The sequence below is a fragment of the Nyctereutes procyonoides genome, unplaced genomic scaffold (genome assembly GCF_905146905.1).
Source record: "Nyctereutes procyonoides isolate TBG_1078 unplaced genomic scaffold, NYPRO_anot_genome, whole genome shotgun sequence".
Lineage (NCBI taxonomy): Eukaryota > Metazoa > Chordata > Mammalia > Carnivora > Canidae > Nyctereutes > Nyctereutes procyonoides.
This window is the reverse complement of record NW_026575051.1, coordinates 47,100,977-47,126,015: the sequence shown is the minus strand read 5'-3', so window position 1 is coordinate 47,126,015 and position 25,039 is coordinate 47,100,977. Positions and strand designations below refer to the sequence as shown.

The window sequence follows — 25,039 nt, the reverse complement described above, 5'->3', positions numbered from 1 at the left end:
GTGTTCTTATTAATGTGATAAACTTTCTGTTGAGTATCTGCCAAAGAATATATTACTAAAATTTAAGGATAAAGTGGCATGGATTCTGCCCTCAAGGAGCTTATGATCTAAAAGAAAAGCATAAAAAAAAACCAGTATCAGTGTAATGTGTATTCAATGTGATAATGAGATGAATGGTATAATGGAAGAATGTATAAGTTGCAATCCAGTGTAAAGAGATACACAGGGATCCCTCGGTGGCGCAGCGGTTTGGCGCCTGCCTTTGGCCCAGGGCGCGATCCTGGAGACCCAGGATCGAATCCCATGTCGGGCTCCTGGTGCATGGAGCCTGCTTCTCCCTCTGCCTGTGTCTCTGCCTCTCTCTCTCTCTCTCTCTCTCTGTGACTATCATAAATAAAATAAAAAATAAAAAATAAAGAGATACACAGGGCAGCCTGGGTGGCTCAGTGGTTTAGCGCCGCCTTCGACCCAGGACCTGATCCTGGAGACCCGGGATCGAGTTCCACATCGGGCTCCCTGCATGGAGCCTGCTTCTCCATCTGCCTGTGTTTCTGCCTTTCTCTCTCTCTCTCTTTTTTAAAGATTTTATTTATTTATTCAAGAGAGATACACAGGGAGAGAGAGGCGGAGACACAGGCAGAGGGAGAAGCAGGCTCCATCCATGTAGGGTGCCCGACGTGGGACTCGATCCCAGGTCTTCCAGGATCCAGCCCTGGGCTGAAGGCAGCGCTAAACCGCTGAGCCACTGGGGCTGCCCTCATTGAAGGATTTAAATAGAACATAGACTTCATGGGATCCCTGGGTGGCGCAGCGGTTTGGCGCCTGCCTTTGGCCCAGGGCGCGATCCTGGAGACCCGGGATCGAATCCCACGTCAGGCTCCCGGTGCATGGAGCCTGCTTCTCCCTCTGCCTGTGTCTCTGCCTGTCTCTCTCTCTCTCTCTTTCTCTGTGTGTGACTATCATAAATTAAAAAAAAAAAATTTAAAAAAAGAACATAGACTTCATGTACGTTATGGTGGCTCAGTGGTTGAGCGTTTGCCTTTGGCTCAGGTTGTGATCCTGGGATCCCAGGATCAAATTCCGCATCAGGCCTCCTACTGGGAGCCTGCTTCTCCTTCTGCCTATGTTTCTGACTCTGTCTCTCATGAATAAATAAATAAATAAATAAATACATAAATACATAAATAAATAAATAAATAAATAAATAAATAAATAAAATCTTTTTTAAAAAATCTGTACATTATATAAGGAGATGGTTATGTATTAATGTTTTGTGGTTTATATAGTGGTATGGCTGGCAGATGATGAGGGTCTATCCTTTCTGAAGCAGAAGGGATAACTTGAATGACACTTAGGAGATGGCATGTGCAGGATTTGGTGATTAATAGGTGATTGATTATATAGGTTGAAGGAAAAGGGTAAATTTTAGGAACTCTTAGGTCTTTGACCTGGTTAGTCCAGTGGTGAGGGGGTAAAGTCTATATAAATGGAGAATGCAAAAGGAAGAGAAGTATATACCACTTGAACTGAGATGTCCAGTCTTGAGTTGACATACCAGGCTATAAGCACAGGAGAAATTTTATTAGGTAAGGAGTAGTTGAAGTCTTAGGACTTTATGCCTAGGAGAAGTATCAAGTAAGGAGCTAGAAGCAAGAAAGGAGCACAGTATGGGGAGTCAGGTGGCAGGCAGTGGAAGAGGAGCCTGCAAAAGAAACGAAGAGGCAAAAATCAGTAGAATGCTATCATTACAACCAAGAAGGGAGGGTGATTGCAAGAAGAGTAGTCATTAGATAAGATAATGTTTTAAAAGTAGTCACCCCTGGGGAAGACGGGTTAGGACAGATGATCAAAAGGGACTTTAGACTTTTACCTTATCTTGTTAAAATTTTTTTTAATTTTTTAATTTTACAAAAAAACTCATAAAAATAATGTATTAAACAATTTAAGCATTCAGTGAGGTGTGGCATTTAAAATTTTGATTTTGAGAACACTTAGAGTGAAATAGAGAAAGAAGCTCTAGGTAGCAGATGGATCAGATTGTCAATGGAAGGTTTGGAAGTGAGGCATGTGAGATAGTCCTTTATTAAAGTTATTTTTTTATTTGTGCCAGAGATTTCAATGATCTGAGGGTTATTTGTTAAAGGAGAGTTTAACTTCCTGTGATTGCCTTTTGTGGAGTCTACTATCCTTTACATAAAAAGGGATAGAAGGTGAAATAGATGGATAGATGTTAACTTTAGAATAATCTGATTCTGAATTCCTCCTCAGTAATATTTACCTCCCTACCCAAAGGAGTCTTGTCAGCCATTGTCTTGGAGTAAATAATTAACATAATTAACATTTAGTGGATTCCTAGTGTATGACAGGCACTATTTTCTTTAATGGCTCTATATATTAATCCTTTCTTTCTATGTCCTACTATATAGTGTGAGTGAAAGGAGTATTACTTCCTCAGTGTCCTTGTGCAAGTACATACTGTTTCTGAACCTTAGTTTTTTACATCTATTAAATGGGAAATGTTGCCCATTTTTTAACATTGTGAGGCTTAAAGATAACATTAAAGCATCTGGACTTTAACCTAGCACTTTGTAGATGCTTGTTAAAAGTATTGTTTTGCTGCCTTCTGCTACTTTCTCTGCCTTCTCCATTAAGTGACCCTCTTAACCAACTCTTAAGATAGTAAAATTCTTCACATCATAAACTACATACTTAGGACTCAGAATCCAGTTTGTGAAGCAAAACCAATATAAGAGTAAATAGCCTATGACAGTAAATTCAAACCCCTCCACCAAAAAATAAATATATTTATAAATAAACACATCACATCTTTAGCAAAAAATGAAGGATGAATTTTGTCAACTATGTAGTAGTACTGTATGCATTTCTAAAAGTGAACCTGAAATATGTTCTGGTTGCTTCTGTTAGGTTTCCTTGTTTTTTATTTACATAGCCAGTTCGCATTTGAATTGCAGTTTTGTATTTGTTTTCTACCATTTCTTGTGATCCTTAGTATTACAAAAGTAGCAGCAGCATGCAATCATTAACACATTAGCTATGGAGTGAAAAAGGTTTTGCCACATGACTTACTAGCAGTATGACCAGACAATTTAACTTCTCTGTGCTTCTCTTTCCTCATTTGTAAAAATAATACTTGTCTCCTATGGTTTGTTGTGAGGATTAAATGAGTTAATACGTAGAAATGCTCAGAACAGTGCCCGGCATAGAGTGCATTCAGTAAATACTAGATCCTCCTTCTGGTTTTGGTGTTAACTATTTGCCATGGAACTTGCGGTGGTTACTTAACCTCTAAACTTCTGTTTCTTTATCTGGAAAATATCTATATCATTCATAAGAATGCATACATGTGATGTATAAAAAGGGCACAGAGCCCCCATTGATGTTAGTTCTTATTATTACTGTTCTGACTAGCATAGAACAGGAGAAGGTGGTGGTGCTGACAATGCTGTAAAATTCTCAGTTCTGTAAATTAGAATGAGTGAATGAAGTAATTAAGAAAATTGCAATGTTTTCTGTGTCATTAAATCCCATGCCGTTTACTTTTCAGACAGTGCTGCAACAAGTAATCAAAGATGGCTCAAAATACGGATTAAAAAGTGAGCTTTTCTCTGGTCTTCCCCAGAAGAAGATCGTGGTTGAATTCAGGTGAGTGCCTACTCATCTTATGTGTTGGTTAATCAAGGTGTCTGGGCAGGTGTTTTACCATTATCATCTGGGCCTCAGGAAATTACACATGGGAAAATAGAAAACCAGTGAACTTATATTATTTTCTTAATAATATGGTGACTTTATCACTGCACCATGAATAAAATTTTTAGACTCCAATAAACAAAAATCTGGTGATTATATATTCTCTTTAATTAAATATTTAATAGTTAACTTTTTTTGGAAGAACTAGTTCTTCTATTTTAGTAGACTCTTAAAGCCAAGGTAATGGTTACTACCATATTAAGAACTTTAAAGTAATGTGGTTACCAGAGAACAAAGCCTTATTAGTATTTGTAATGGATTTTTTTTAATTGCCAGAAAAAAATAGCTTAATACACCTCTAAATAATCCTCATAACTTTCTGATATGCTGTCAGTATATCCTTCTAATATTTGAACTGTTTTTAAATAACCAAAACAGGAAGGGAACACTTTCAGAATACAGTTGATCAGTTGACACCTCACGAAAATGATCAGAGATGTTGTATTTTATTGTATTTGCCTTCCTAAATGCAGAAGAGTCTTGATGAACTCTTTTCCCACTTGGAAAGGTAGAACTTGCTATAGCCATTTGTTTTCTTTTCTTTTTTTTTTTTTAAGATTTTATTTATTCATGAGAGACACAGAGAGAGGCAAACACATAGGCAGAGGGAGAAAAGCAGGCTGTATGCAGGGAGCCCAATGTGGGTCTCAATCCTGGAACTCCAGGTTCACGCCCTGAACAATGCAGACGCTCAACGCTGAGCCACCCAGGCATCCCTAGCCTTTTGTTTTCTTAACTATATATTTCTGTGGAGATTTTTTTTTTTAATGGATGATGAGGAAATTATTTCAGGTTTCCTGATTCTTTATTATAATTTTTTATGGTAACAAACTTGGTTATGATTAGCACCTGGATAACCAGAGGCGAGAGTGGGTTTTATGGATTCCACATTTGTACTGTCTGCTACTCTTAGAGTCAACAGACTCTAAGATTCAGTAAAATTTTATAAGGAATGATTGGTGAGTAAACATTCCCGTGGAGTAGACAGATATGAATCTTAACAAAATGTCAAATTGATATTTGAAGAGCCATTTTGTCCATGCTGAAAACCTAGGTAGATTCAATTTTTCTAGTCCTAGAGAAAAAATGCAAAAGCACTGTGAAAACTTTTTTAAAAAATAATAGAAATATAAATAACTAGCTTGAAAAAAGTCAAAGGGCATAAAAGAATATTCATTGAAAGGAATTTTCTTCCCCATTACAGTTTCTTAGCTCTCTCCTTATGTAAGGCATTCACCAATACGGGTTCCTTATTTACCCACCTAAAGATACTCTGTGTTCATAACATGCTCTACACATTGTTCTGCTCCTCTTTTTTTCACTAAACAATATAACTTGTATCCCTTTGACATTTGGAGTACATCCAAGGCTGGCTTATTATTTTATTGTTTCATTGTATTCTATTGTAATTTTTAAAAATTGACTTTATTCTGCTTACGTTGGTCCTCCTTTTCTAGTTTCTTAAGGGAGAACCTTAGATTACGTACTGGTTTGAAACCTTTCTTCTTTTCTAATACAAACATTCCATGCTGTACGTTTCTCTGCTTTAGCTCACAAATTTGCTACAGGTCAACTTATTTGCTCTCATTATCTCAGGGATCACAGTCCTTCACTGTCAGGTTTGTAAAACCAGCGTTTCATATATTTTTCTGGTTTTATGGTTGTTTAAGGCAAAATATAAATCCAGTCCTTGTTACTCTATTTTGGTGGGAAGTGGAAGATTCCTTATTTTTTAACCTATAGAAGGACCTGTACTTTTTTTCTAAATAATTAAACATTCTTCTAGTGTCATAATTTCACAATTATGTGCATATTAATGTAGAATCAAGCACTTAAGTTGTAATACTCTTTATATAAGGCTTTAGAGATGGGTCAAAATTAAGTTCTCATTTTACCATTTATCCAACTGTTCAAGTTAATTTATTATATTTTTCTAATATTGAGAAACTTGTGAAATTTTCAAATATACACAAAACACAACAGTATAATTAAGTCGTATATCCTTCTCACTCAGATTCAAGAGTCATGAAGATATTGCCAAATTTGCTTCATTATCCTTTTTCCTTGTTGCCTCAGTTCCCTCATCTGTAAAGTAAGAGATGAGAATACCTTACCACACAACTCTAATGAGTATTAAATGGATTCATGCATGTAACGTGCATGAAACTGTGCCTGTCAGGTAGTGAGTGCTCTAGAAGCATTTGCTATCATTAAATTCTTGATTACAACTTTTGATAGATAATATCCACATATAAATAGAATTTCTTTGGGGTCAGTAATTTTTAAGAGGATAAAGGTTTACAATTAGTACATGAAACTTAATCCCCCCCCCAAAAAAAAGAAACTTAATTCCCAACAACCTGCACTGTTTTTGTATTTAAACAATATCTCTGAATTTCTTCATCCTTTTTATCAATCCTTAAATGTATCTGCTTCCTAACTGTGCCATTTCTGTGTATGGTACTGCCTCAAGAGTCACAGGATCAGTTTCACTAAGGATGATTCTTTCTGAGTTCCAATTTATCTTTGCTCTAAATTTATAATTTTTCACTTATCTTTGCCCTAAATTACCAAAGGCCTTAATCCCCAATTGTGTTAAACTATGGAGGCATGACCTAGTTCATTTTAGAACAGAAGTATAACTTTTGCAATTATTTGCAGTTCACCTAACGTTGCCAAAAAATTTCACGTTGGACATTTGCGTTCTACCATCATAGGTAAGTGTCATTAGTTTTACAGAAAATACTAAACATGACTTTGGGGCAGTATTTGATAATGCATTCAAATGGTTTAATGCTTAAATAACAATAAGACGAAAAGTTCAAATTTATATGAGCTTGATGCTAATTAAATACTACATAAAATGGGAAAAATTTGTTTAGAAGTAAAAAAAAGAAATTTGTCTTAAAAGCAAAGGATTAACTCAGAAACCAATTTTAACTATTAGGTTTGTTAATAATTTTAACTTTTTAAAAATATGTATGTGTATAGAGAAGATCTAAAAGATGCAAAAATGAAAATAGTTATGTGAGAATGATAATCTCCCCAGGTTTTTTGTTCATATACTCTATTTTTTTTAAATGGTGTTATATATTAATTATATCTCAATTTTTATTTTTATTATTTTTGTTAACAATCTTTAAACTTTAATAAGTTTTTTCTTAAGATTTTATTTATTTATTCACGAGAGACACAGAGAGAGAGAGAGAGAGAGAGAGAGACAGACAGAAACACAGGCAGAGGGAGAAGCAGGCTCCATGCAGGCAGCCCGATGTGGGACTCAGTCCTGCGACTCTGCGATCATGTCCTGAGCCAAAGACAGATGCTCAACCACTGAGTCACCCAGGTGTCCCTATGTCTCAATTTAAAAAAAAAAAAGCTCAATCTCAATCATTTGAGTACTAATTCACAACTGGAAATTGAAATAATACTATTCTAAGAAAGATTGCTATTGTACTTCATAGGTGTAATGCTTCAGTGTGTATGTATATGCTAATACTTTCATTTATTTAAAACATGACATGATGTAGCCCAATTTAAAAACTGCAGTTAGAATTGGAAGAGACTCTGAAGTTTATCTCATCTAATCTGTCTTCTGGTATGCACATGTCTATTGCATGCTTAAAGGAGAGTCATTTAATCTGTCATTTTAATACTTTTAAGAATTGGAACAATCTACTTTGTGGCATAGATAATTTTTTAACTGGAGTCACCTGTCATTGTTGAAAGATCTCATGGAGCATTTTAAGAGAGGAAATGACTGAACTTGATTTAAAAAAGAATATAAAAAATATTCTGTGTATGAAAATCTACACGAGTAGGTCAAAACTGTAGGAGTGAGTAAATGATGGACGGAGCATGATAAAGTTGTTTGAAAGTTGTTAAGGAAAATTTTGGACCAGGAAGATATAATATTTATTGAGAGTTTATTTACCGTGTTCAACGTTTTCTTGTATTAATTAGCTCAATTAATTTCACAACAGCCGTATTTGGTAAATAGTGTTAACTGTAGTCTGTGGAAATTCATATACCAAAAGTAACTTTTCCAAAATAATTCCAAAAGTCTACAATTGTGTCATTTGGTTGATTTGCAAGATAATAAAGTGCTAATTAAAAATAGGAATACAGTCTGAATAGCAGTTGAAGGTTGCTGTTAGAAGCATGTAGACTGGGAAAGTCTAGAAGTAGAGAAGCTGGAAGAGGAGTAGCCACAGTAATTTAAGACATATGCGGTATTGGTGAAGGATTATTTGCAGAACAGTAAATCCATTGTTCTGAAAGCAGGCAAGGATTTATTACAGGATATTGAAGAGTTTGCAAAATTATTGGAAGTGCTAAAGAAGTTTTGGATTAAGTAACATAAGTCACTCTCAAATTTATGCCACAGAGGTTGGTCATCAAGGGATTTCTGTCTTTTCTGCAGTCCCTTCCAATAACAACCATGCTACCACTGTTGTAGGAAGCTACCACTACTCCTTCCATGCCTTCTAGAATTCATATTAGCAAAAGAGGCAGCCCCATACCCTTTCAGTTCCCTTGGAGGTCACATGACAGGACACTGCTATTGATGCCACCAAAAAAAAAAAAAAAAGCCTCCACAGCTGTGCTTGTCAGAAAAAAAATAGAAGTAGCTCCCTTTTCACCTCATTTCTACCTTCTAAGTCTCATGCAAAGTGTATCTGGATGCCAAAACATAAATAACTTCTGAAACCTTAACTGCAGGAGATTCTGAGAAATGTAATTTTTAGATTTCCAGCCTCTGCAACAGACAAGAGCACACTTAAGAGAGTGGAGTAGATGGTGACTATAAAACCAGTGTCAGCAGTAGAGGAAGATGAGGTTCTTGGACTACCATGTGCTCTTTGAGAGCAGGCATGAGGAGATGGACTTCAGTGACTGAAAGAAGGGAGAGTGGACTATTAAGAAAAAAACACCAGTGTGGCTCAGGTTCTTTAGGGGATAATCAAGTTATTTCTTGTAGATTACTAAGATTCTGTTATTTTCTATCTTTGGAATTGCAGTTATTCTAACATGTTCCCAATTCCCATTGATGTTGCTGAAAATTCTGTTCTTGTGAAAATTGTGAGATTCTTTGGAATAACTGCCCCCAAATAATCCTCTACTCCCTTTCCATAATGTAGATGAAAACACAATAATGAATATTTTAGTAAAAAATAATTGAGTTGGTAAATTTTGTGAAAAAAAAAATTTCTGTGTAATGCTTTGGTAATAGAGAAGCACATGGTTTTTATGCCAAAATGGATAACAAGAGTGAGAAACAGTTTATTTTATTGATTACTAGGAAATTTTATAGCAAATCTCAAAGAAGCTTTAGGACATCAAGTTACCAGAATAAATTACCTTGGAGATTGGGGCATGCAGTTTGGTAAGTAAGTTTGAGATTTGATCTTTCATTTCACTTTTAAGTTTAGTTTCTTTTAATATGTCATTTGATATTGCAGAATCCAGTGGATACAGTAGTGCCTCCTATCTTTTTTTCCCCCAATGGTCTTTTGCACAAATCTTGTATTCATTTGTTAGAGTAATTCTCACCACAAAATTCAGAGCAATACCTGATAAATACAGGCTTTAGTGGTTTTATTAAAGAAAAGTAGCTTATATTTGTCAAATGCAGAAGTGAGTATACGAGGGAAGAAATGAGTCTAGCTATATATACCCTTCTCAACTACAGCCCTGCTATCTTTAAAACAAGTGAAGTCCAGCCTCCCTGGGCCATAATACATGGAGGATGATTTGTTATACCCTGAGCCAGTGGCATAGAGGAAAAAGAAAGTGGAATACTTTGGCTCCCTCTAAAATTGTACGGTAGCAGGGCATCAGAAAGAAAAGAGAGGAAGAGAAGAGTAAGATTCAAACAGTTGAGTGCCATAAACTCAGAACCATAATTACTTCACAATACACCAGAAATCAAGGAAGGGCAAGATAAAATGAAGTTGCTAAGGTAGTGAAGTCCTGTTAGCTTGTGAAATGCAAGCTTTTAAAAACCTCTGGCAACTACTGTGTGTATGTTAAGATCCAGCCTAGTGTCACACAGACAGACCCTTGCCCACATCTCACATTACTATGTTCCTAGTTTCCAACTCTACTCAAATAGGCTTGTTGTAAATCTGTTCTTATTTGTTTGCTTCTCTCCCCTGCTAGGTGATATGTTCCTTAAAGTTATGGATTGTGTCTTAATTATTTTTGTGTCCATAGTGCTTGGCACCAAAGAAGCACGGGAGTGATAAATGAATCTGTCCTGGGAAGTACTTTACAGTACTAATCCAAAAGAAAGGCTAGTTAGTATTTTAAAGCTTCAATAAAGTACAGCATGCACTGCCAGTTCTAAAATTCACTGATACTATTATGTTCTATCATATCTAGTGAAATGAAATCAGTTTCCAAAAGACAGATTTATCATGACCTCTTTCATTTCATTTAATAAAAATCTCTTTTAGACTCCGAAAAGGGTAGAACTTGAACCAATTATCAGTGCCATTACCATTCACTGTGGAGGAATCAGAAAACATGCCCTGCATTTTAAAGATCCACCTGCAGTACATGACTGCTGGTAGTCAGAGATTTAGGCCATAGGCTCAACAGTCAGATTTAATAGGTGGCATCCACTTTACATTAGTTTAACCAATTTGTGCATTTCACAGGCATTAGCAAATATGGTGATTATGGTATTCTTTAATTATAGACACAGGATTTTATTATTGCAGTGTTTTCTCTAAAGGACTGCTATGGTTAATGAACTGTCACCATTTCCATTATAACCATCATTGTTGAAGAGTTTTAATTTTGGCTGTTTCCGCTATCTCCTATTGAAAGTTGGCAGATAGTTTCCAAGCATAAAATTAGTTTTTGAAAATATATTAGGTTGAATTTTAAATGGACATTCAAATAGCCTTTACTTTTCCTATTTCCATTTTTTTAGACACTTTGGGCATCTTTCCACATCCTGCTCCTGAGACCCTGAATCATAATCACATTTGCTTTTGCTTAAAATAAATAGATCTGATACATTTTTCAGTCATCCTTAGTTCTATCTAAAGCTCCAAAATATTTTACATCTTCATGTTCAGTAGCATCCCACTTTTTGCTGAGCCTCTATAGAAAAATATACCTGTGCAAGGCCCCCTGACAATAGCTCCTTTAAATCTGAAGCTTAGTAATTGATACAGTTATAGAAACAGATTGGTTTTTAAAATAGTTAAACCACCTTTTATTGCTCTTGGCCCCAGGCTGCATATATCCTTTCAAACTGAAATTGTGATCATCTTTTAGCAAAAGTATCTTAAGAATATAAATACAGTTTATTACCTCAATTATTTTTTTTTAAATTAAGGTTCAAATTAACAATATCCCCTGAATGCTGAACTTATCACCAAAGACAAAAAAAAAAAAAATCATTGACAAATAAAAAACAAATATGTGAGCCAGATAAAAGAATTTTGTTACTTGGTCACCTTGAATGGGAAAGGTAATCAGGTATTTTTGAGTTTTATCTTTTATTGTTTTCCTTCAGTTATTTGTTTAAGAACTAGTATTATAACACCAAGCTAATTTCTATCTTTGTTTTATTTTAACATCTACAAGTTTAAAAAGAAAGTTTTGAAATTACCTCCCATCAGTTTGTTTTCACAAATTTTAAGCATCCAGTGTGCAGCATTATGATTTCCTTCCCCAGGATAGCTGTTTTATTATGCTTATTATGTCTGCCAGGGAAGTGTTGGGCACTGTGAGTACCAAGACCAAGTTGGTCCTAGACCCTGCCTTTTATGAGTTCATAGTCTATTGGTGTCTGTGAAGTTAATTGTAGTGATCTATTCAATATAGTGAATTTGTGATTCAGTACATTTTTTTAAAGATTTATTTATTCATGAGAGACACAGCAAGAGAAGGGCAGAGACACAGACAGAAGGAGGAGAAGCAGGCTCCATGCTGGGAGCCTGATGTGGAACTCGATCCTGGGACTCCAGGATCATGCCCTGAGCTAAAGGCAGATGCTAAACCTCCGGGCCACCCAGGCATCCCTGTGATTCAGTACATTGAACTAACTTACTTGAGTTTATGGGATAGCAGATGATAGATAGCATGTGTTTGCAGTGATCTCAGGACACATAATTATGAGAGCTTGATCTTTGATACAACTATACCTGTTCCCTTGCCATGACTGTTCTCTGCTGTTTCATTTTATAATTTTTTCATTTATTGATTATTGTGATAGGTCTTCTGGGAACTGGCTTCCAACTGTTTGGCTATGAAGAAAAACTTCAATCCAGTCCTTTACAACATCTCTTTGAAGTAAGTTGGCAAGAAACAATAGTAGAAAATGCTTCAATTTATTTTTTTCATAGGACTATGCAGCTTGGATTAATTCTTAATCCCAGAGGTTTTAAAAAATGATCTTAAAACAAGGAACTAAAACAATTTAAAATGTTGCTTTTAGTTTACTAGGGAGTTTTTTTGGTTTTCATAACCAAGTGTTTCTTTTATTTCTGTTTTAGTTGATGTGGGACAGTATTTCTCTAGGTAGAGTTGTCTTAGAATAAACACATAAGATAACTGATTCAACACAAATTTCTCAAATTTTTTTGTCATTTGCTATGTTACTGCAGCTGTCTTCATGGCAGTAATTCATTTAGACTTGAAAAACATGAGTGTATACTTTTTTGCTCTTGTTCTAATGTGGGGGAAGGTACATGTGTTTCTGTGAATTTGTGTGTGCTTTTTTCCATTTCTGTCTTTTGGCTCCTTTTCCTGGCTTTTGCTTAGTGTGAACTCCTTCCTATTCTGCCTCATTTAGTCCTTAGGTTTTTGATTCTCTGTCCTCAGTTTTTCCTGGAATTCATTAGTAAAGGTCTTCCTGTCCAGCTAATCTCCAGGTGTGTGTTTCCTTTTCATTGTCCTAAGTTGTTATCTTTGCTGTTTCTGGGCTTCACAAGAAGAAACACCAATACGACATCAGCCCTAATGGTGACTTATCTGGGATCAACTAAAGGTATTAGATCTATGTGGGGAAGAACACTTAGCAAAATAGTGCTTTACTTCTCCAGCCAACACTACCAAGAATGCTTCATCATTTTTCTTTCTGTTAAATGATTTTTCTCCTACGGCATCGGCATCGTAGTTAAGTTTGACAAAAATCACATTGTAATTCTTAAAGACCTTTAAGGGTTTGTAATTTCCTCCTGAGTCTAGGCCTGCACTGCACTTTTAATGCCTACATTTTGATTTAGAATATTAACCAAAGGATTTTTTTTTCTCTTTTCCATCGAGTTTTATTGATAGGCAAGAGTTTCAGAATTAATAATTCTTTATAGTTGTCTATAAGTAAAGCATGCCACCTTAGTGCCTGGAATTTTTATTGTTATTATCTTTTTAAAACTTGGAATAATGGCAAGTATTTTTTACTACAAGTTTAGTGCACCTTTCTTCAGCTCCAGGCCCACAGAGACAACACATGGCACAGAAAAATACAAATACAAATACCTGCTTGGAGACCTTGTGTCATTGGGAGACCATTTTTAAGAATTTAGAGAACTAAATTTTTAGAATTTTATATGAGAGTTCCTATTCTCCCCTTTCTCCCACCCCTCCTCAAATATTTTATTTAATCCTGAAAATACTTTTTGTTGCTTGTAATATTTTAAATATTTTAATAAGGTCTGTTCTCAAACTTCATAGAAATGTAAATGTATGTTTCTTTCTATTCAATGTAATATAAATCTTCAGGCTTTTGAGACTCATAAAAAGTGGGAGATTGCATATCTATATAGAGGTTGTTAATTGATGGATGCACATAAGGAAGGAACAAGGGCTAGGGTAGTTCTATGAATAACTGAAACCTCAAGGAACAATGGCATTGCTTTCATTGAGTGTTCTTTTTGCCTAAAAGCTTCATAGAGAAGTAGCATTTATAAACAAAATAAAGCAAGTCAAATATACCCACCTTGCTGTTTGTAATAAAAGTTAGAAATCTAGTAGGGCGCTCACTGGCTCTCCTCCACAGAACTTCCTTTGCAAGACAGAAAAAAAACAAAAAAACAACCCAGAATCTAAAGTGGCAGTCTCCAGGTTTTTTTAATCTTTCTGCTAATTTTTACAGATCTAGTTTAACATTTTAAAATTATACTTTTCGGGACACCTGGATGGCTCAGCGGTTAAGCTCTGCTTTCGTCTCAGGGCGTGATCCTGGAGTTGAGTCTCACATCAGGCTCCCTGTGTGGAGCCTGCTTCTCCCTCTGCCTATGTCTCTGCCTCTTTCTCTCTCTCTCTCTCTCTCTCTCTCTCTAATGAATAAATAAAATCTTTAAAAAATAATAAAATAAAATTATAGTTGACATTGTGGATTACTTTTAACCAAAAATGTGTTGAAAGCATAAATGAGAAATGTTTTTCCTTTTTTTTTTTAACTTTAGGCACGTATTAATAAATTATTTTATCCTGTTCCTGAAAGAAAACCTGTACTTTGGTTGGACCCCTGGTTTTCCCCTTGTCAAATTGTAGTTGTAAGCTTTTTGAGAGGCAGGACCATATTTTCCTAATCTTTTATTGCCAGCCCCAAACACCATGCCTTGTCTTAAATTTTTAATGAATTTGATCTTATAGTTCTTTTTGTCCCTTTCTATATCTTCCATTTAAGTTGTGTGATATAAAACCTATCGTATAGCTCCAGGGAAGAACTTAACTATTGTAGGATACACAAGTTACCATTTCTCAGAATCAAACTTCATCATGCAGTCTACTGTTGAAGAACCCAAGGGCCAGACCCAGGATTCCAGCACAGGTAATCTGGCTGCCAAGTGTTCACTGCACTTCCCTGCCCTCCACTGGCATTGCAGAATGCCTTTCTGACCATTCATTGCCATTGGTTGTAATTACTTACATAACATTTTCCCTTTTTTTCACCCTCAAATTGCTATACCAGGAACACAATTGGTAGTTTACCTTTGTCACAGTTTCAACTTTCCAGGGTATCTGTTTTGAATTTGGCTCTGGCCATTCAGTAGCAGTTTGTGGCCTGCCTCCTTCTGAATGGCACCACAATCAGCATCCCCCATTTCAGTTTCTCAGTTTTTGTATATGGAAGATATAGGATAGTTTTAGTATTTCTTTTCTGTGATGAAAATATTTGACACTACAGTCATTTCTCTACTGCATTCCATTTTTGTGCTTTGCTTTATTACTGGTTTTTCTATGTACCTATAGTCATTCTTTTCCTATGATGTTTGGGTGTGTTGTGTGTGGACTTGGAGCTTTTGTTGGTCATCATTTAAAACCTTTTATTTAGTTGCTTTAATTTGTTTACATAAAACGGAGAACATGGTTTTATAATGAATGGTTCATCGCCCTGAATTAGCTAATGAGTTAAATAACTAATATATTTGCTGTTTAGAATTCACAGTATTGGTTCAAAGAAAACATATGTAGTAACCTTTGGAACATGTATCAGAAAGCCTTTTCACGGGATCCCTGGGTGGCGCAGCGGTTTGGCGCCTGCCTTTGGCCCAGGGCACGATCCTGAAGAGCCGGGATCGAATCCCGCGTCGGGCTCCCGGTGCATGGAGCCTGCTTCTCCCTCTGCCTGTGTCTCTGCCTCTCTCTCTCTCTCTCTCTCTCTGTGTAACTATCATAAATAAATAAAAATTAAAAAAAAAAAAGAAAGCCTTTTCACTTATATCAAAAGGAAATTTCTTATGGTAAAAACTTAAGTTTTAAATCTAAATCCCGAATATATGGGTGTCGTCATCATTTACTTTTTTACTTGTTTTAATGATAATTTTTAAAAGTAATTTGAGTTTCTCCTAGGTTTAAACTACTTAAATGGACCTCGGGGCCTGGGTAGCTCAGTTGGTTAAGCATACAACTCTTAAAAAAAAAAAAGGCATACAACTCTTGATTTCAGCTCAGGTCATGATCTCAGGGTTGTGAGTTCGAGCCCTGCATTAGGTTCTACTGGGTGTGGAGCCTGCTTAAGATTTCTCCTTCTGCTTCTCTCTCCCTCTCTCTCTTTAAAGAAAAATAAAATAAAGGTACTTGAATGGACCTTGATAACATCTAACACTGTTTTAAGAATGTATAATCCAGTCTTTTTTTTTTTTTTTTTGGAGATTTTAGAACTTGGCTCATTGCATGTTGCTTAGTGATGAATTTTGATAATCATAGAAATGCCTCTGAAATATGAGCAGTCTCTCACAGAGATAAATATTATGCCAATAAAGTATGCATTAGCATTATACCCTAACTGGCATTTATAAAGGTAATGTGATATATTAACACAAATAATATAAATTTTCTCTTAAGTTCATAATGACCTCAAAAGTATTTATTATTTTTGCCCTTTCTAAAATGATTTGAGATCATTACAGTGATAGGAATTTATAAAAAGACATAGGAAATTAGAGAATACTTTGTTACCTAGGTTAACCAACTAGGTAACAGTATATTAGAGATTTGACTCTGAGTTTCCTTAGATCAGTAGCAAAAAACAAACAAAAAAAAAGGCAAGTAGAATATAGAACAAGATCAAAGCACCAGATTCATGAGTGATAATATTTAGCTGCTCTCGTTTTTTAAAATGTTTTTAAAATCTCAAAAAATTTCTCAAACTTAAGAAAATAATTCAAAACTAAATCAATTCTAGACATATATGGGATTATTATGCAGTTAGAAATTTTTATTTTATAAAAACTTGAATTCAAGAGTTCTTTCTTGGTTAGATCACATTACTTTTCTTCAGATGAAGGGACTGTTAGCCTTAGTTTATTATTTTACTCTTTTTTTTTTACTCTTTATAATATATATGCATAATATATATGCAAGAAATAGCTGTTAAATTATAAGCCTAATTAAATCTGAACCCAGCCATATTTTCGAGAGTGGTTTTTGGTTGTTTAAGATTTCATTTATTTGAGAGATAGCTACAGAGATAGCATGAGCAGGGAGGAATAGGAGAACCAGGTTCCTCTCTGAGCCTGACGTGGTGCTCGATCCTAGAATGCTGAGATCATGACCTAAGCCGGAGGCAGATGCTTAACCTACTGAGCCACCCAGGTGCCCCTTGAGGGTGATTTTAAGGGTCATCTTAAGTCATTGTTAAAGATTTCTCATCTCCTAAATCACACAGAGTTCCCCAGACTCTTATGTGCATCTCAGGATGGGGCATGGAGGCTTCTTCTTAGCATCAGTCCACGTTGGTCTTGACTGATGTGCCCAGTATCTAAGACTACATAATGACCTGGGGGCAACCCACCTCTGCTTGTATGGATCAACTTCACCTGGGAGATCCTTGGTGTGGCCCAGTTCCATAGGCCTAGGGATCAGTCTCCCTATGTGGAGATACCGCAAACCATTTCCCTCAGAGGGCCCTCTGCCACACTAGCGACTACCCAGCTTTTGTTTTTCCTGGGAATGTTTCCATCTCCTCCTCAAATTAGGCAATTCTCCTTCCCTCTCTCCTGGCAGCTTTTCTGTTTTACCATTGTTCTTGACCATCTTCCCCAAAGCCACTAGTCTTTCTCCCTAACTCTTACTCTTGAGGGTTACTAAATATAGCTCACTTCTGCATTATGATAACTAAAAGGGACACTCCATTGTCCTCTGAGTATTCTTAGAACAAGGATGGGAATACTGATCAGGGCCAGAGTACACGTTAATAGCTCAGTGATTATCACACCCCATTAAGATGTGCAAAACCGGCACAGCAGTGCCGCGTCGCCAGCGTGCGCAGCGCAGCTCGAGCCGGACCGCGCCGGAGGACCTCAGCAGCCATGTCAAAGCCCCATAGTGATGTCGGGACCGCCTTCATTCAGACCCAGCAGCTGCACGCGGCCATGGCTGACACGTTCTTGGAACACATGTGCCGCCTGGACATCGACTCCCCGCCCATCACGGCCCGGAACACTGGCATCATCTGTACCATTGGACCAGCTTCCCGATCGGTGGAGACGTTGAAGGAGATGATTAAGTCTGGAATGAATGTGGCTCGTCTGAACTTCTCTCATGGAACTCACGAGTACCACACAGAGACCATCAAGAACGTGCGTGCAGCCACAGAAAGCTTCACTTCTGACCTCATCCTCTACCGGCCAGTGGCTGTGGCCCTGGAAACCAAAGGCCCTGAGATCCGAACTGGCCTCATCAAAGGCAGCGGGACTGCAGAGGTAGAGCTGAAGAAAGGAGCCACTCTCAAGATCACCCAGGACAATGCCTACATGGAAAAATGTGACGAGAACATCCTGTGGCTGGACTACAAGAACATCTGCAAGGTGGTGGAAGTGGGCAGCAAGATCTACGTGGACGATGGGCTTATTTCTCTGCAGGTGAAGCAGAAAGGTGCTGACTTCCTGGTGACGGAGGTGGAGAACGGTGGCTCCTTGGGGAGCAAGAAGGGTGTGAAACTCCCCGGGGCTGCTGTGGACCTGCCTGCTGTGTCAGAGAAGGACATCCAGGATCTGAAATTCGGGGTGGAGCAGGACATAGATATGGTGTTTGCGTCTTTCATCCGCAAGGCGGCTGATGTCCATGAGGTCAGGAAGGTCCTGGGAGAGAAAGGGAAGAACATCAAGATAATCAGCAAAATTGAGAATCATGAGGGAGTTCGGAGGTTTGATGAGATCCTGGAAGCCAGCGATGGCATCATGGTGGCTCGAGGTGATCTAGGCATTGAGATTCCTGCAGAGAAGGTCTTCCTTGCTCAGAAGATGATGATTGGGCGGTGCAACCGAGCGGGCAAGCCTGTCATCTGTGCGACGCAGATGCTGGAGAGCATGATCAAGAAGCCCCGTCCCACCCGGGCTGAGGGCAGTGATGTGGCCAATGCAGTGCTGGATGGAGCTGACTGCATCATGCTGTCTGGAGAGACCGCCAAAGGGGATTACCCCCTGGAGGCTGTTCGTATGCAGCACCTGATTGCCCGTGAGGCAGAGGCCGCCATCTACCACTTGCAATTATTTGAGGAACTCCGCCACCTGGCGCCCATTACCAGCGACCCCACAGAAGCCGCCGCCGTGGGCGCCGTGGAGGCCTCCTTCAAGTGTTGCAGCGGGGCCATAATCGTGCTCACCAAGTCTGGCAGGTCCGCTCACCAGGTAGCTAGATACCGCCCCCGTGCCCCGATCATCGCTGTGACCCGGAACCACCAGACTGCTCGCCAGGCCCACCTGTACCGCGGCATCTTCCCTGTGGTGTGTAAGGACCCAGTGCAGGAGGCCTGGGCTGAGGACGTGGACCTCCGGGTGAACTTGGCCATGAATGTTGGCAAGGCCCGAGGCTTCTTCAAGAAGGGAGATGTGGTCATTGTGCTGACCGGGTGGCGCCCTGGCTCCGGCTTCACCAATACCATGCGTGTGGTGCCTGTGCCGTGACGGGCCCCAGAGTCCCTCCTCCAGCCCCTGTCCCACCCCCTTCCCCAACCCATCCATTAGGCCAGCAATGCTTGTAGTGCTCACTTGGGGGTTGTCATGTGGCACTGGTGGGCTGGGATGCCAGGGAAGATGAATGCCTCTGTAAAACATGACTTTTTTAGGACCCTGTTCAGTGCAGGTGGCCCAGAGCTGGGCTGCACATCAGGTGACCTCACCCCAGCAACGGACAAGGGAAGGGTGCAGGACTGGAAGCCCCAGAGCTTTAACACGGAGGGCAGCAGCTCCTGCTTCTCCTCCTCTGTGTACTCCATTCGGTTCCTATAGAAAATGGATACGCAGAGAACTCCCAACCCTGGCCTGGCCGGGTCTAGAGACCACCGGCAAGAATCGCAGCCCAGGGCAGTGGTTCCAGTTACACTGGCTCAGGCCCTTACTCACTTCTCCACCCCTCTGTCTCCCCCACTCCCACCTGCCCTTCTGTTCCTAGGCTCAGCTGTCGCTGCAGGCAAACACTCCACCCTCCATTTCCCCCACTCCTGCAGCTGCCTCCAGGCCTGTTGCTATAGAGCCTACCTGTGTGTCAATAAACAACAGTTGAAGCACCAAAAAAAAAAAAAAAAAAAAAAAAGATGTGCAAAACCTTTTTTTCAGTATGAGAAATATGTATTACTATGTACTATTACTAATTTATTCAGGAAGTTAATCATTATCACCCTTGAATAAAGAGATAAGATATCATGGATATTATTATAAAGAATAAGAATAGGAGATTCCAATATTGAAAGAAAATGAGTAGACAGAAAAATAGTAACTATATGCTGGTAATTATATACTAATGAGAAACTTGATAATTCAAGTTATTTTTTTATCTAACAAGTTTTGATTTTATTCTTAACTGATATATTGATTTTTTAAATTATAACTATGTTAATTTGTTTAAATTTCTTTAATATTTATCATTAGAAATCCATCTCAACCAGCAGTTCTGTAAGAAATTTCTGATCAAGACTTGAAACATTAAACTAACAAGGAGTTTGTTTGTTTGAATTATAATCATGAATTCATTATGTTTTATCTAAAAAATGAGATCAAAATTAAATGCATTTTAAGATAGAAGACAAATATACAGTTAATAGTGTCTTTTAAGTTATGCTAAACATTCTTAGCAGTTATTCTCTATTTTAAGACAAAAATAACCCACTGAGGGGTAATTCTGAGATCCTGGGATTTGCACCTGGAGATGGGGGTAGGGGCTTGGGGTGGGGGAGAAGCAATGGGGCTTGGGGTTAGAGTCCTGTACCAAAGAATTAAAGTGTGTCTTCTTGCTAATGGTATTCTAGAATCAAATTTAGAGATTAAGAGAGAGTAAGAGGGCATTATATATACTGCTTTTACTTTTTGCGCTTATTTCTTTACATATAGACAGATCATCTCAAGAGCTAACTGTAATTATCCTGATTAAATTAGAAGCAATGTCATATGCTTTTTGGGAATAGCATCTAGAAATAACGAAAGGGTTAATATTCCCTTAAAGAAGTCTTAAACATTTAGTTTATTCCGTAACAAATATAGCTCACTTTTGCATTATGATAACTAAAAGAAAAATTATTTCCATCCTCAAGAATATTTTGCTTAAGACACATTCTTATTAAATCTAAATTTAAAATTTCCTTTTTATTCCTTTTGTGTCTAGATCTAGCCTCAAAAGGAAGTCTTCAAAATGCATACTTTCTAAACATAAGAAGTTTGTGATAACTAAATTTAAAATTGTCTATAATACATAGTATTACATTTATTTTGTGAAGGAAAATGCATTTCCTTCCTAAAATGGTCATAAATGTTAATAATTACAGTTTTATATTTTGTACTTACAGGCAGATTGTTAAGTACTAATTAAGGCTCTTGTATTCTGCTTGATAGTGTCAGTTGATGATTTTCAGTAATGTTTGATTTATAACTATAAATTGCAGAAATGCTGAGATTCTTCAAATATTAGGAAGTGTTTGGTTTTGTTTATTTTGTTTTAATTATTTTTATTGTAGGTTTTAAGAAAGGGAAAAAGTTCTGGTAAAATTTTTTCTAAAAATATTCTTATCAGTAGTTCACAGGCATATTAGATTTTTAAATGTTGGCTATTTGAGTTTAGAGTCCTAGATTTAAAAAAAAAAAAAGCCTTTGCTGAAAATAAGGATATTTTGTGTATGTTGGCTTATAAATGTTGTGTGAATGTGCATGTGTGGTGGGTGGGTGTGGGTGTGTGTGAGAGAGAGAGATTTTGAACCACAAAACATTTAGAGACCTATGTATGCATTTACTCCTATAGGCTGCTATAAACTGCTCTGTTGAGCAGTTGTCAATGGATAGAGAGATAGGTCATTCAAAAGTTAAGAAGTCTGTCTACTATCTTACAGTGACTGTTTTCCTACATCTTACCAAAATCATCATCTTGTTTCTGACTTATTCTGGACTTACTTCATAGGAGTACATGGAAATTAATTTTCTGTGATACGTGTGTTGGGTCTCCTGAGACCACCATCAGGTTTGGTAACTCATTAAGAGGACTCATAGGATTCCACATATAGTTGTACTCAGAGCTATGATTTATTAAAGCAAAAGGATGCAAAGCAACATTAGTAAAGGGAAAGGCACATATGGTAAAGTTTGTCAAAACCGGGTCCAAGCTTCCAAGAGTCTTTTCCTCGTGGAGTCATACAGGATACACGTAGTTCCTCCTTCAACAAACTGGGACAACATGCACGAAACATTGTCCACCAGGGAAGTTCGTCAGATGCTCATGCCCAAAGTTTCTATTAGAGTTTGATCGTGTGGGCACCCTCTGTACTAAAATGCCAAACTCCAAAAAGGAAAGCAAGTATTTAGCATAAACTGTATTGTTTCCATAGTTTAAGCACAGTGACCCATTGCTATCAGGTTGGTGGGAACATTTCCCAAATCCAAGTTCCCAGATGCCAACCAAGGGCTAATCTTGCAAACAGGACATTTTTAAGGATCAATCTCAGGCCTGCTATATTAACTCTTCTGCACAATGTGCTTTAAAAGAGGGGGAAAAATAGTTTTAACTTTGGGGGGAATATTTATTCATTAAATTCTGCCATTCCACTAATTAGCACAAGCCATTTATGACAGGTGAGACATTTTGACCATGACGTAGATGTTTAATGCCCTGTTCTTTTGCTGGTAGTATCTACTGGGTATAAGCCATATTACAGTTATTCCAGTGTACTCTCCAGCAATAAAATCACTTTATCTGCCACTGATATTTTGATATTACTTTAATAGTTTAGATACTTCATATTTCTCTGGTAATTTATTTGCCAGTTTTTATTACTTTTATGCTACTTTTATAGCTATCTGGAAAAAATTAGGGGAGAGTAAATTTATCATTCATGTTTTGTCCTATAAGTGAGTTACAACTTAGAAGTCTTTGGTGGTGGGGTGGGGAGTGAGGGTGCCGGAGGAAAAAGAGGGAGAGAGAGAATCCTGAGCAGGCTCTACCCAGGGCAGAGCCCGAGGTAGGGCTTGATTTCAAACCCTGAGACCATGAAATCAAGAATTGGACACTTTGTCCACTACTAGAAGTAAAATCTTTAAAGCCTATATGAATAACTTCAGTACTACTTGAGGTGCAAAGTTAGTGTTTTAACATCATTTATTAACCTTGCATTTTGGAGACTGGAAAACTATTAACGAAGTTATGAACTGGAAGAGTCCTTAATAAGCCATCCAACTCCATTACTGTCATTGAGTAGGGACAGAACTAAACCAGCCAAGACAGATGATGCAAAAACACTCCAGAAGTAAATGGTCCACACAGTTTTCAGGAGCCCAAGTCGGAGTGTAAGTAAGCTAACTATGCAAAGGCCTTACTGGATCACCTATTTTATTGATCTTTTGCAGATTAAAAAACAGTTTTAAAAATCTTTTTTAAAACAACTGCTTGATCAATCTTTGGCTTTTTCTTAGCCAGATTGAACCATTCTACTTTCTTTGACCTTTTCTCAGAGAAGTTGCAGCAATAATAATTTCCCTTTTTGTTTAAAAAAAGAAGGAAAGAAAGAAATGCTAGCTTAATCTAACCTAAGCATTCTTAACCTAAGAGTCTGTGAACTTGGGAAGGAAGGGAAAAAATTACACATTTTATTTTCCCTAACCTCTGTCAGAAATTTGGCATTTTCTTCCACTAACTACATCACACTTTAAAAAAAAATAATAGCTGGATAACTATTCCAATGTATTACCCCCTTTATAAGCATATGTATTTTACTTTATGCACTTGGAAACGTTTTAAGAAGGGGTCTATAGGGTTTAGTAAGGGCTCATGGCAAAAAAAGAAAAAAAAAGGTTACACTCTGATGATGAGGGCAGTTGGCTGTCCTTTAAATGAAATAAAAAATAGTGAAAGGAAATAAATGGGAAAGGAGAAAAAATGAGTGGGAAATATCAGAAAGGGAGACAGAACATGAGAAACTCCTAACTCTGGGAAACGAACTAGGGGTGGTAGAAAGGGAGGTGGTGGACGGGGCATGGGGGTGACTGGATGACGGGCACTGAGGGGGGCATTTGATGGCATGAGCACTGGGTGTTATTCCGTATGTTGGCAAATTGAACACCAATAAAAAATAAATTTATAAAAAATAAAATAAAAACAAATGTAAAAGCTTAAAAAAAAAAAGGAAAAATATTTTCAGGATTGTGGTTCATTTTTCTTCCCCTGAAGGTAACTTAAGTGACTAACATACCTCATTTAATGTACTGTTGTGCTTTTAGGTTTATGTACAAGTTAATAAAGAAGCAGCGGATGATAAAAATGTAGCAAAATCAGCACATGAGTTCTTCCAGCGATTAGAACTGGGTGATACACAAGCACTTGCACTGTGGCGGAAATTTCGGGACCTGAGCATAGAAGAATACGTGCGGGTTTACAAGGTGCCCACCTACTCTCCTGCTTTCCTGCGATGGGGTGCAGCTCTTGACTGGTACTACTGAGTAGTGAAGTTGCTTCTTCTTCTTTTTTTTTTTAAATAAGCTCTGTAGGGATCCCTGGGTGGCGCAGCGGTTTAGCGCCTGCCTTTGGCCCAGGGCACGATCCTGGAGACCCGGGATCGGATCCCACGTCGGGCTCCCGGTGCATGGAGCCTGCTTCTCCCTCTGCCTGTGTCTCTGCCCCTCTCTCTCTCTCTCTCTCTCTCTCTCTGTGACTATCATAAATAAATAAAAATCAAAAAAAATTAAAAATTAAATAAGCTCTGTACCCAACATGGGGCTTGAATTCATGACCCTGAAATCAAGAGCCATATGCTCTACTGACTTAGCCAGCCAGTTGCCCCTTGAACTTGCTTCTTAATAAGCTCATGTTTTAAAACTAGATTTGTCACTCAGTTGAAAATTAGGACTCTTGAAATACTATTCTTTGGGCTGAAAGTGGAGCTTCCAAAACATCCTGTGAACTTCACAAATACCAGGTGGCATCCTGGTACTTTGTTTCAGTCTGGTTTCTCTTTTCTCTCTACCGTTCATTCCTTCGCTTTTTCTTAATCATTTTTTTTCCTTCACTTCCTCAGGCCTGTATGTGAGGCATATAAATCTGTTCATTTGATATTTTAGAGGATAGGAGAAATACAACAGTGAATAAGTCCTTTTGTTGTGGACTTTACATTCCAGCATGGAGAAAGACAGCAAATTAACCAAATTAAAGACCATGGGAATTAAACAACATACGCAGTATGTTAGGTGGTGACAATGCTATGGAGAAAAGTGAAGCAAGCGAGGGGAGACAGAGTATGCTGCCTGTGGGTGGAATGGAAAGAGTTTCGTTAAACCCATGTGTCTGGAGTAAGGAAGCGGGAAACTTGAAGAGGATGTAGAGTGGAGCAAGG

The 25,039-nt window shown here is 37.8% G+C and overlaps 2 protein-coding genes across 2 annotated transcripts in view; both read left to right on the top strand.

The window, feature by feature from the left end:
• RARS2 (arginyl-tRNA synthetase 2, mitochondrial) overlaps positions 1-25,039 on the top strand; it is a 55,058-nt gene that overhangs the window by 18,603 nt on the left and 11,416 nt on the right. Inside the window, exons 5-9 of the mRNA XM_055330042.1 lie at positions 3,566-3,663; positions 6,430-6,485; positions 9,071-9,154; positions 12,002-12,078; positions 23,931-24,089. Coding sequence (XP_055186017.1) covers positions 3,566-3,663; positions 6,430-6,485; positions 9,071-9,154; positions 12,002-12,078; positions 23,931-24,089 — 474 coding nt within the window. The remainder of the gene's footprint in view (positions 1-3,565; positions 3,664-6,429; positions 6,486-9,070; positions 9,155-12,001; positions 12,079-23,930; positions 24,090-25,039) is intronic.
• Positions 17,507-19,741, top strand: LOC129512623 (pyruvate kinase PKM-like). The gene has a single exon (XM_055330043.1). The coding sequence runs from the start codon at positions 17,547-17,549 to the stop codon at positions 19,140-19,142; it is 1,596 nt and encodes a 531-aa protein (XP_055186018.1). The 5' UTR covers positions 17,507-17,546; the 3' UTR covers positions 19,143-19,741.

What these genes read in the sequence shown, in the direction of transcription:
- LOC129512623 (XM_055330043.1), top strand. Translation starts at nt 17,547, where the DNA reads ATGTCAAAGCCCCATAGTGATGTCGGGACCGCCTTCATTCAGACCCAG.